The 13,078-nt window shown below is 39.5% G+C and overlaps 1 protein-coding gene across 2 annotated transcripts in view; it reads left to right on the forward strand.

Annotated features, from left to right (window-relative positions):
* The window catches only part of CCDC81 (coiled-coil domain containing 81), a 56,488-nt gene that overhangs the window by 15,704 nt on the left and 27,706 nt on the right, over window positions 1–13,078 (forward strand). The window contains exon 4 of one of the 2 annotated variants that reach the window (XM_066360710.1): window positions 11,193–11,449. The exons of the other annotated variant lie outside the window; for it this stretch is intronic. Within the exon in view, the coding sequence (XP_066216807.1) occupies window positions 11,193–11,449 (257 nt within the window). The remainder of the gene's footprint in view (window positions 1–11,192; window positions 11,450–13,078) is intronic. 2 annotated transcript variants of the gene reach the window in all.

A 13,078-nucleotide genomic window follows, 5' to 3' on the forward strand; every position in this document is an offset into this window, starting at 1 on the left:
GGTCCTCTGCATCCCAGTCTGATGCTCTATCCACTGCGCCACCGCCTGGTCAAGCGGTTGGACTGCTTTTGTGTGTCCCTTCCACCACCACAGCTGCTCTCAGCTTCCACCCCCACTGGGTTTCACTGAGCTCACGCCAGGCCTCTGTCATGGTGGCCCAGTTTCTGCCCCTGCTGATGAGACTGCGCTTCTGTGTCCAGCTGCCTCTCTCCCTCTGGTGAGAACTCAGCAGTGTGGGTGGTGGTGATGCAGCTTGGACCTTAGCACTCAATACTGTAACCCTCATGGCTCCCCCCTTCTAAGCGACTCTGCTCTGAGTGCAGAAGGAGAGCTTCTGTTTGGCTAGTGACCTACTTCTATTTGCTGGTTTTGCTGGTTCCAGGAGAAATATTCACTTTAGATTTGGGAGTGACTCAGCCCAGGGGTTAGGGTGGCTGTCCCTCAAAGTGTTTCTCCCTGTGCCTCCTAGATTACACTCTCTTACTGCTACTCTGGTCCTCTCCCCTCTCCCTGTCTCCAAGAGTCCCTGGTGTGTGGTTGTGAAAAAGGTTTTCTGCATGGTCCTTTTAAGAAGAATCCTTGGTCTGAGAAATCTGTCTCTTTCTTGCAAACAGTATCCTGGCTTGTTTCATAGCTAAATACTGTCTGCACGCCTCTTCTAGGCTCTGGGGCTGCAGGCTGGGGCTTTGTTCCTGGGGTCCAGGATTCTCCCCTCTTTGCTAAACTCACTTCCCACCATGCATGTCCCTCTGGGCTGTCATTCACTCCCAGGAGCTGGGCAGCCCTCTCCCTGTTTTAGCTTTTCCTACCAGTCTCAGTTGTGGCTTCTTCAGTGATCCTTGGTTAAAGAGTCCTCTTAGTTTAGTCCAAAGTTGGTTTTTCCAAATGATGGTTCTTAAAATGGGAGGTGGAAGTTTGTATGTCTGTCTACTCCATCACCATCTTGCTGCTAACTAGGCTTCTGGTCAAACACTTGATTCTTAAACATTATTAATACATGCTTCATGCTTTGAATAACTCAGAATCTAGCATGAGAGATAGCTATATAAGCAAATGATGCAAAAATAGGTAAAGGCTGTAAGAGCAGCATTGATCAGATTTGGATCACATGCTGGATCACCTAACTCTGCTTGGGGAGGTTTAGGACGATGACATATGAGCAGGTCTTAAAGGATGACAGGACTTTGTTGTTAGAGAGGCTGTAAAAGATGTTCAGGAAAAGTATGGACAGTTCAAGAGTAAGGAAACAAGTAAAGCCTGGTAAGGGTGTCTGTGTGACCTGGGCATATGGTTGTGGAGGCAAGTGAGGGAGTTAGAACAAAAATGGTTGGTAGGGGTTAAATTGTGAGGGACCTTCAGGGGTTATAGAGACTTTGGAATTCATCGTACAGGCACTGAGGAGCTATTGAAAGTTTTTGAGATGACGTCAGAGTAATGGCGGGGTAGGAAGCAATACCGATAAATCTCCCCCAAAACTCAACAAGATCTTCAACCAGAAACAGAAAAACCTATACTTGGAGCTTCCAGATGCTTCGCAATACACCCAAAGGTATGATTGAGTGAAAAATTGGCTAAATATATAACCAAACCCCGAAGGAATTAGGGAGTAAGAAATGCTCCGCCTTCCTCACTAACCTAAACAGGGCGGCTTTCTCTGGTAACTGTGAATATAGAAACTGAGGCGGGCAAAGGGGGTGAATACAAACGGCCGAACCAGGCTGTGGCACGGAGATCCAAGCCGAGGAAAATCTGATCCTGTGGCAACCCGGGCAATACAAGCTAACACTCGCGCCAAACCCAAACAAAGAAAGACAAGCGGCGCGGCCATTTTACCCGGTCTCCTGGTTGGTGCGCAGTTAGTGGGCGAGAGATTTCTTCCTAGGCCCCGGGAGTCAGTGCCCGTGTTGCCCCACGGAGAGGCAGGGTCAGAGGCCTTTCTGTGGGCTGAGGGCAGAGTCTCTGGGCAGCCCCAGCGCCCTGGGAAAGCCACGCACAGGAGGGAGTGAGAACTAATTCCAACGGTGGAGATTTTCCGTGCCGGAGGGTATTTCACTCAGAGGGAAAGCGGCCGGCCTCATATCCTGGTTTGCGCGCGCAGATAAGGAGTGAGCGATTCCTCCGAGTGCCTCGGCAGTGCGCGCCCGTGTCATCGCACAGAGGGGCAGAGTCAGGGGCCTTTGTGTGGGCCAAAGCGGAATCTCGGGCCGCCCCAGCGCCTTGCAAAAGCCGCGCACGGGGACGGAGCGAGACTCAATTCCAACGCTGCAACTTTTCCCTGCGGTTGGGGGTTTCACTCAGAGCGTGAGACTGCTGGCCGGATATCCTGGTCTGCGCACGCAGCCAGTGAGTGAGAGTTTCCTCCAAGCGCCCCGGAAGTGGGCACCCGCTTGTGTTACCGGACAGAGTGGCAGAGCCAGAGGTCTTTGAATGGCCGGAAAGCCCACCTGATTATGCTAGCAGCTCTGACTGACTGAGCCTTACCCAGAGCCCTGTGCTGAGTGGAAATAGAGTGGGGAGTTGCCAGCTCTTTGAGCCTCTTACTTTCCAGGCAGAGGCAGCAGCAACCCCATAGCTGGATTATCAGGCTGCTAATTGAGGAAGGAAAGACTAGGAGAAAGGCTCTAGGAACACGGACTCTCTCACTGTCGGAGCCTATAAATGCTAATAGCCTAGACTGCCAACGAGACTAAAGCACAATACATGACATTGCCATAGAGACTTATCAACTGCAAACCTCCACCTGAGCGTGGCAAAGGGGCAAAACCCGGGGTACAGAGTCACCGACCAGGAAGAGGGAGAGAAAAGAAAAAGCAAGAAGATAACCTCTCAAAATCAAGAATAATCTGCAGACTTTATAACCTATCCCATTTTATTATATTTGTTCGTTTGTTTCTCTTATCTTCATTCTTGATACTTTTTTTTTCCTCCTCCAATTTGGCCGATTAACTCTCTACCGGTCTTACTCTCTCCTCTCCTTAAACTACACTACCCATAAGTGTTACATCTCCCATTATCTTTTCTCTTCTCTTCCTTTCTCTCTATGAGGGTTGCACTCCAAAACCCTTAACTCTCTCTCTCTCTCTCCTTTCTTTTTTCTTCTTTTAGTGGTTCCCTCTTTTTTTTTCTCTCTCTCTCTTTCTTTTCTCCCTCTATATTAGTTTCTTCCTTTCTCCTTTATATCTCCTCTCACTCAAACCTCAATAACAAACAAATTATCTTATCTGGGACTCAAACTTATGTTTGTGGCATTCTGGGGGGTTTTTACTTCACCTTTTTAACTCACTAGCAGTGCTCCCATCCCTGGCTATCCATATTATCTAGTTCTTGTTCCACTAAATACAATAGTAATTTTTTAATTTGTCCCCCCATTTTTCCGTTTTCCTCTTAATCCTCTCATCATAACTCTTAGACAACCAACACCTAAAAGCAAATCATTTTATTCTTGACCCAAATTTTTTCCTTATTTGCTTTTTGTGGGTCCATATGCTCTTTTTTTTTTTTTTTTTTTTTTTTTGCCCCTTTATTACTTTTCCCCAATTCAGGCCCTCCATCACAGGCATTGTTTGTTATAATTCACAGTCCACCACAAGATTTTATCAAGAAAGAGGGGAGAGGAGAGGAGAGGAAAAAAGGAGGGGGGGGAATAATTTCCTTTTTTTTTTTTAAATTTTTATTTTATTTTATTTTTCTTTATTACATTATTAATTTTTTTAAAAAAAAACTTTTTTCGATTTTTTTTTATTATTTTTTTAAACTTTTTATTCTTTATTAAATCTCATTAATACTATCAACAAAACCACCTTCAGATGCCATTAAGGAAGAGAAAATCGAATATCATGGATACAAAAGAAAGAGAGGTAACACAGCTAGATGAGGAAAAATCTATGGAGAAAAAATTTAATATATTGGAAACCTTGGAGCTAAATGACAGAGAATTCAAGATAGAAATCCTAAAAATCCTCCGAGATATACAAGAAAACACAGAAAGGCAATTTAGGGAGCTCAGAAAACAACTCAATGAACACAAAGAATATATGTCCAAGGAAATTGAAACTATAAAAACAAATCAAACAGAGATGAAAAACTCAATTCACGAGCTGAAAAACGAAGTAACAAGCTTAGCTAATAGAACAGGTCAGATAGAAGAGAGGATTAGTGAAATAGAAGACAAGCAACTTGAGGCACAACAGAGAGAAGAAGAAAGAGACTCAAAAATTAAAAAAAATGAGATAGCCCTACAAGAATTATCTGACTCCATCAAAAAGAATAACATAAGAATAATAGGTATATCAGAGGGAGAAGAGAGAGAAAATGGAATGGAGAACATACTCAAACAAATAATAGATGAGAACTTCCCAAGCCTGTGGAAAGAACTAAAGCCTCAAGTTCAAGAAGCAAACAGAACTCCAAGTTTTCTTAACCCCAACAAACCTACTCCAAGGCATATCATAATGAAATTGACACAAACCAACAGCAAAGAAAAAATTCTCAAGGCAGCCAGGGAAAAGAAGAATACAACATATAAAGGAAGGCCCATTAGATTATCATCAGATTTCTCAGCAGAAACTCTACAAGCTAGAAGAGAGTGGACCCCAATATTTAAAGTCCTGAAAGAGAGGAACTTTCAGCCACGAATACTATACCCATCAAAGCTATCCTTCAAATATGAAGGAGAAATAAAAACATTCACAGATACAGAAAAGATGAGGGAATTTATCATCAGAAAACCCCCACTCCAGGAATTACTAAAGGGGATTCTCCAATCAGATACAAAGAACAAAAAAAAACAGAGCCACAAGTAAAAGCTCCAAGAAGAACACAATAAAACCAAATTTAAACTGTGACAACAACAAAAAGAAAGAGGGGGAGAAGATGGAGATTAACAGTAGCAAAGGACGATGGAGTGCAAAAGTACTCACAAAATAGTTCGCTACAATGAACAGGGTAGGGACCCTTTTCATTATTCAAAGGTAACCACCATTGAAAAAACCACCACAGAAGCACATGAGATAAAAAAGATAGCAACAGTGGAAAGATGTATGGAATACAACCAAATAAAAACAAAAGATAGAAAAACAAAAGAGAAGGATCAAACAAGACACAAAACTAACAGAAAGCAAGATATAAAATGGCAATAGGGAACCCACAAGTATCAATAATTACACTAAATGTAAACGGATTAAACTCACCAATAAAAAGGCACAGAGTAGCAGAATGGATTAAAAAAGAAAATCCAACTGTATGCTGCCTACAGGAAACTCATCTAAGTAACAAGGATAAAAACAAATTCAAAGTGAAAGGCTGGAAAACAATACTCCAAGCAAATAACATCCAAAAAAAAGCAGGTGTAGCAATACTCATATCGGATAATGCTGACTACAAGACAGGAAAAGTACTCAGAGACAAAAATGGCCATTTCATAATGGCTAAGGGGACACTGAATCAAGAAGACATAACAATTCTTAATATATATGCACCAAACCAAGGAGCACCAAAATATATAAGACAGCTACTTATTGATCTTAAAACAAAAACTGACAAAAACACAATCATACTTGGAGACCTCAATACACCGCTGACGGCTCTAGATCGGTCATCCAAACAGAGAATCAACAAAGACATAGTGGCCTTAAACAAAACACTAGAGCACCTGGATATGATAGACATCTACAGGACATTTCATCCCAAAGTGACTGAGTATACATTTTTCTCCAGTGTACATGGATCATTCTCAAGAATTGACCATATGTTGGGCCACAAAAACAACATCAGCAAATTCAGAAAAATTGAAGTTGTACCAAGCATATTTTCTGATCATAAAGCCTTGAAACTAGAATTCAACTGCAAAAAAGAGGAAAAAAATCCCATAAAAATGTGGAAACTAAACAACATACTTTTAAAAAATGAATGGGTCAAAGAAGAAATAAGTGCAGAGATCAAAAGATATATACAGACTAATGAAAATGACAATACGACATATCAGAATCTATGGGATGCAGCAAAAGCAGTGATAAGAGGGAAGTTCATATCACTTCAGGCATATATGAACAAACAAGAGAGAGCCCAAGTGAACCACTTAACTTCCCACCTTAAGGAACTAGAAAAAGAAGAACAAAGACAACCCAAAACCAGCCGAAGAAAGGAGATAATAAAAATCAGAGCAGAAATAAATGAATTAGAGAACAGAAAAACTATAGAAAAAATTAATAGAACAAGGAGCTGGTTCTTTGAAAAGATCAACAAAATTGACAAACCCTTGGCAAGACTTACCAAGGAAAAAAGAGAAAGAACTCATATAAACAAAATCCAAAATGAAAGAGGAGAAATCACCACGGACACTGTAGATATACAAAGAATTATTGTAGAATACTATGAAAAACTTTATGCTACTAAATTCAACAACCTAGAAGAAATGGATAAATTCCTAGAACAATACAACCTTCCTAGACTGAGTCAAGAAGAAGCAGAAAGCCTAAACAGACCTATCAGTAGAGAAGAAATAGAAAAAACCATTAAAAACCTCCCCAAAAATAAAAGTCCAGGCCCTGACGGCTATACCAGCGAATTTTATCAAACATTCAAAGAAGACTTGGTTCCTATTCTACTCAAAGTCTTCCAAAAAATTGAAGAAGAAGCAATACTTCCAAACACATTTTACGAAGCCAACATAACCCTCATACCAAAACCAGGCAAGGATGGCACAAAAAAAGAAAACTACAGACCAATATCTCTAATGAATACAGATGCTAAAATACTAAACAAAATACTAGCAAATCGAATACAACAACATATTAAAAAAATAATACATCATGATCAAGTGGGATTCATCCCAGAATCTCAAGGATGGTTCAACATACGTAAAACGGTTAATGTAATACACCATATCAACAAAACAAAGAACAAAAACCACATGATCTTATCAATAGACGCAGAAAAGGCTTTCGATAAAATACAACACAATTTTATGTTTAAGACTCTCAACAAAATGGGTATAGAAGGAAAATATCTTAACATGATAAAGGCCATATATGATAAACCATCAGCTAACATCATATTAAATGGCACTAAACTGAAGGCTTTCCCCCTTAAATCAGGAACAAGACAGGGTTGTCCACTCTCTCCACTCTTATTTAATGTGGTACTAGAGGTTCTAGCCAGAGCAATCAGACAAGACAAAGAAATAAAAGGCATCCATATCGGAAAAGAAGAAGTAAAGGTATCACTTTTTGCAGATGATATGATACTATACATCGAAAACCCCAAAGAATCCACAAAAAGACTACTAGAAACAATAAGCCAATACAGTAAGGTCGCAGGATACAAAATTAACATACAGAAGTCAATAGCCTTTCTATATGCCAACAATGAAACAACTGAGAAGGAACTCAAAAGAACAATCCCCTTCACGATTGCAACAAAAAAAATAAAATACTTAGGAATAAACATAACAAAGAATGTAAAGGACTTATATAATGAAAACTATAAACCATTGTTAAGGGAAATCGAAAAAGATATAATGAGATGGAAGAATATACCTTGTTCTTGGCTAGGAAGAATAAATATAATCAAGATGGCTATATTACCCAAAGCAATATACAAATTTAATGCAATTCCCATCAAACTTCCAATGACATTTTTTAAAGAAATAGAGCAAAAAATCATCAGATTTATATGGAACTATAAAAAACCCCGAATAGCCAAAGCAATCCTAAAGAAAAAGAATGAAGCTGGGGGCATTTCAATACCTGACTTCAAACTCTATTATAGGGCCACGACAATCAAAACAGCATGGTATTGGCAGAAAAATAGACACTCAGACCAATGGAACAGAATAGAAAGTCCAGAAATAAAACCACATATATATAGTCAAATAATTTTTGATAAAGGGGCCAACAACACACAATGGAGAAAAGAAAGCCTCTTCAATAAATGGTGCTGGGAAAACTGGAAAGCCACATGCAAAAGAATGAAACTGGACTACAGTCTCTCCCCCTGTACAAAAATTAACTCAAAATGGATCAAAGATCTAAACATAAGACCTGAAACAATTAAGTACATAGAAGAAGACATAGGTACTCAACTCAGGGACCTGGGTTTTAAAGAGCATTTTATGAATTTGACTCCAATGGCAAGAGAAGTGAAGGCAAAAATTAATGAATGGGACTACATCAGACTAAGAAGTTTTTGCTCAGCAAGAGAAACTGATAACAAAATAAACAGAAAGCCAACTAAATGGGAAATGATTTTTTCAAACGACAGCTCAGATAAGGGCCTAATATCCAAAATATACAAAGAACTCATAAAACTCAACAACAAACAAACAAACAATCCAATAAAAAAATGGGAAGAGGATATGAATAGACACTTCTCCCAGGAAGAAATACAAATGGCCAACAGATATATGAAAAGATGCTCATCTTCTTTAGCTATTAGAGAAATGCAAATCAAAACGGCAATGAGATACCACCTCACACCTGTTCGATTAGCTGTTATTAGCAAGTCAGGTAACAGCAAATGTTGGAGAGGCTGTGGAGAAAAAGGAACCCTCATACACTGTTGGTGGGAATGTAAAGTAGTACAACCATTATGGAAGAAAGTATGGTGGTTCCTCAAAAAACTGAAAATAGAACTACCTTATGACCCAGCAATCCCTCTACTGGGTATATATCCCAAAAACTCAGAAACATTGATACGTAAAGACACATGCAGCCCCATGTTTATTGCAGCATTGTTCACAGTGGCCAGGACATGGAAACAACCAAAAAGCCCATCAATAGATGACTGGATAAAGAAGATGTGGCACATATACACTATGGAATACTACTCAGCCATAAGAAATGATGACATCGGAACATTTACAGCAAAATGGTGGGATCTTGATAACATGATACGAAGCGAAATAAGTAAATCAGAAAAAACCAGGAACTGTATTATTCCATACGTAGGTGGGACATAATAGTGAAACTAAGAGACATTTATAAGAGTGTGGTGGTTACGGGGGGGGAGGGGTAATGGGAGAGGGATAGGGGGTGGGGAGGGGCACAAAGAAAACAAGATAGAAGGTGACAGAGGACAATCTGACTTTGGGTGGTGGGTATGCAACATAATTGAACGACAAGATAACCTGGACCTGTTATCTTTGAATATATGTATCCTGATTTATTGATGTCACCCCATTAAAAAAATAAAACTATAAAAAAAAAAAAAAAAAAAAAAAAAAAAAAAAGAAAGTTTTTGAGCAGGGGATTATCTGTACTGGTCTAGTTTTTCATTTAGGAAGATACCTCTTTTAATTACAACAGTTTGGTAATATATGATAAAAGCCTGTGTGAGGGCAGTGGCCATTGGGGGGAAATGAAGGAATCTATTCATGAGACATTTCAGGTGAAGAACTGATTGAATTCAGTTACCAGTTGAAGTATTGGGCAGCAAGAAGGAAAAATATTTAGGGTAACTCAGCTTTCTTGGAGAATAGATTAATATTCATACCATTAACTGCCATAAGGAGTGAAGGGGTAAAGGCAGGTTCTGGTGGCAAATATAATAGTGAGTTTGCTTTTGGACATGTTGAATTTGAGATTTCTGTAGGAATATTTATGTAGAGATGATTCTAGAACTCAGAAGAGGGGTGGAGACTAGAGGTCAAGATTTGGATACATCTACCCAGCTGAGACAATAAGGAAGAGGAGATAGCAAAGGGAAAAATCCTGTAAAAGAAACAAATACCATCTTATAAGAAATAGAAGAGTAAGAAAGCCAGCAAAGGAGACCAAGGAGGAGGAAACTGGAGAATAAACAGTGGCACCACAGGTATGAAAGAAGAGAGGATGTGCTAAACAGAAGTTAAAGAGAGGTCATGACAATAAGATGTGCAATGTATCCATTGGTTTGTTCATCATGAGATGACAGTGCCCTTACAGAGGGGCATTAGATCCATGGGCGGGGAGAAGCTAGAGGCAGGCAATATAGTTTTCCTTTTTAAGATTTTTATTTTAAAAAATGAAATGGAGGGAGATGGCATAGAATCACCAGTAAATTGTACAGGAGACAGCAGTCTAATATAGGGAAGCTTGTGTTTTACAGAGTTGTTAATCCTCATCACCCAGGAGAATTGGACATTAATGCTTGTTGAATGATTGTTTAGAATGGTATCTTCTCTCTATTCTGTTCCTTTACCAGTGGATTTTGTTTATTGTCCTTGTTGGGATTTGTCATGTTGATCATTGCTATTTATCCCATTTCTGACTTGTGGACCTTGCATTGCTCTAAGCTAGATATAGTCATTTTCCTTTGCAATACCATCCGTGGACTCATTAGAGAGGATAGATTCTACAAGTTATCCTTTGATAAGACCTAATTTCATTTGAAAGGTAACTTTAGTGAAATGACTATCTTATCAAAACACTTAATGTTGCCTGACCAGGTGGTGGCGTAGTGGATAGAGTGTCGGAATGGGATGCAGAGGACCCAGGTTCGAGACCCCGAGGTCGCACGGGCTCATCTGGCTTGAGTAAAAAGCTCACCAGCTTGGACCCAAGGTTACTGGCTCGAGCAAGGGGTTACGCGGTCTGCTGAAGGCCTGACGGTCAAGGCACATATGAGAAAGCAGTCAGTGAACAACTAACGTGTCGCAACAAAAAAAAATGATGATTGATGCTTCTCATCTCTCTCCGTTCCTGTCTGTCTGTCCCTATCTATCCCTCTCTCTGACTCTCTCTCTGTCCCTGAAAACAAACAAACAAACAAAAAACACTTAATGTTGGTAAATATTTATAATCATTTAAAAATCATATGCGAACTGGAAGAGAGTGACAGATATTGCTGCAGCATGTTCTAAAAGGTAAGGGGGCTGAAACATTCAGAAAACCCTCTGATGAAGGGAAGCACTTATTACTGTCTCTCCAAGAGAAAATCTAAAGCTTGTCTGGAGTACTTTTTAGAAAGCTAATGGTTTTTATTTTGAGCAAAAAACATTACACTTTTTAGGAAAATTGTACTGATTAATATCTATTAATAGCTAGTTGTTAGTTGTCTATAGGAATAATGTTACATTGGGTACAACTAAAGGCTTCACATTTATAATTCTACTTTCAAGTATTAAAAATCAGATGATTATTTGTAAATGTATGTGATATGTTCTTGTTGTAATTTCTACTTCCTTTCCCCTCATCCCAACTGTCTTTCTCCTCTAGGTGATATCCCAATTATTCCACTTAATTTTGCCATGATATCCCTGGCGAGTTCATTTAACAGGGATACAGTGGAAGGATGTGTGAAGGAGACGTTGCTTTTTTTATCACGATCCATCTCCATCAAACAAAATGTGGAGTTCACGTTCAAAGGAGTTGGGGTCCTCGTGATCAGAGATGGCAGGGTGAAGATGAGATTTTTTAAGGACTTCCTTTGTACAGTGGATGGAAGTGGGACTTTGGCAAAAGCCCTAGCAAATGTAAATTAATGCTTTTCTTCTCCTAACCCCTCTCCCCATCATAGCTCTGAATCATCTGTGTGACATGATTAAGTAAAATTCAGGTTGATATATTTTAAATGGCAGTAACCCCAAGTGCAAAGACGCACTTATTTATAGATGACAACTCTTTCGCAAAAGATTAGAAGGGCAAAGGAGCTTTAAACTAAGTTTTGAGTCAATACCAACTGAAAAATAAATTATAAAACTCATAATTCTGAATATTTTGTAGTACCTTATAGCTTATAAAAAATTCTTCCACAATATATTATTTCATTTGAGTCTCAAAATGTTATAAAACCAGAATTATCATCATCCTGATTTTACAAATGAGGAAAATGGGAGCTCAACGAGGTTGCATGGAGAGTCTGAGGGTGGGGTGCCAACAAGCGACAGAACTGAACTTCAAGCCCAGAATTTCTAATCACCCTTTTTATTTTCTGGCTATACTATTTTATTTTAATGAAAAGTCTACAATAAAATCTAATTCAAGTCATGGAGATGGATCTTTAGCTTTTAATTTGCCATGTTATAGAAGAAACACTGTAATTGGCCCCATCATTGTTAACCACTAAGTAGTGGCCTTTATATTAAGTTGTACCTAGAGTTTAAGGAGGCAATGAAATAGTCAACCAACAGCACTAATTGAATACTTAATGTGCTTTGGGTGCACCTCTGGGAACTAACATATTTGGTGTGAATGAATTGGATGATCACAAATGTAGTAATCCTGTGTCCCCTAGAGCAAAAGCCTGACTTTTAAGTGAAAAATCTCTAAAATGAAAGTCTATAAATATGGTCTCATTCTACCCTTTAATTCTCCTTTTATGGAGCTCTGGGGTGCAGATTTAGGAGATGGAGTTGCGCAGAGTCAGGCGTTAGTGTTTTCTCCACAATCTGGCTTCATACAGGATTGTTAAGAGGTATGCCAAGCCTGAGTGTGGAAAGTGGAAACACGCACAGCTATAACCCCCTCTCTTCCATAAAAACACAAGGCAAGATCTGTAAAACCAGAGGCAAGGCCAAAGCCCTGGCCCATCTCTAACTTTCAGGGAATCTACAGAACTTTATAGCTTAGATACGTGTTTAAGAGAAGATAATGTTTTAATGGCCTGCTGCTCTCTAAGACATCTTTTTTAAGGGGCATTTTCTAAAAGAACTAGTGCTGAGAGACATTCTCTGCAAGAAGGGTTTGGGGGCCAGAGCAGATGGGAGCTGCTGCATGTCTCCCCCTCACGGACAGAGCATGCGGAAGGATCTGGGAAGTGTGGCTAGAGAGAAGCCACTTTATCTGCCTGAATGTATTTAACATAAACTTTAGGCTAATCCAATACTTGCTAACATCTCCCATCCAAATACTAACCAGGCCTGACCCAGCTTAGCTTCTGAGATCAGACGAGATCGTTAACATCTCTAAAACATATTTTGGGAAACTGCTATAAAGTGATGAGAGTGATTGTTTTTCTCCCAAATGTCCCATTACTTAAACCTGAGTGCCCCTCTGCAGAAGAGTTCCTTGGGAAGCTGTCTGCTTATTTCAGTGAGGCTGCCTTTAGCTCAAAACATTTTTAAAATCTCTTTTGGGGAATTCCCTCCAAAGTCTTGAGTGAG

The sequence above is a fragment of the Saccopteryx leptura genome, chromosome 1 (genome assembly GCF_036850995.1).
Source record: "Saccopteryx leptura isolate mSacLep1 chromosome 1, mSacLep1_pri_phased_curated, whole genome shotgun sequence".
NCBI lineage: Eukaryota > Metazoa > Chordata > Mammalia > Chiroptera > Emballonuridae > Saccopteryx > Saccopteryx leptura.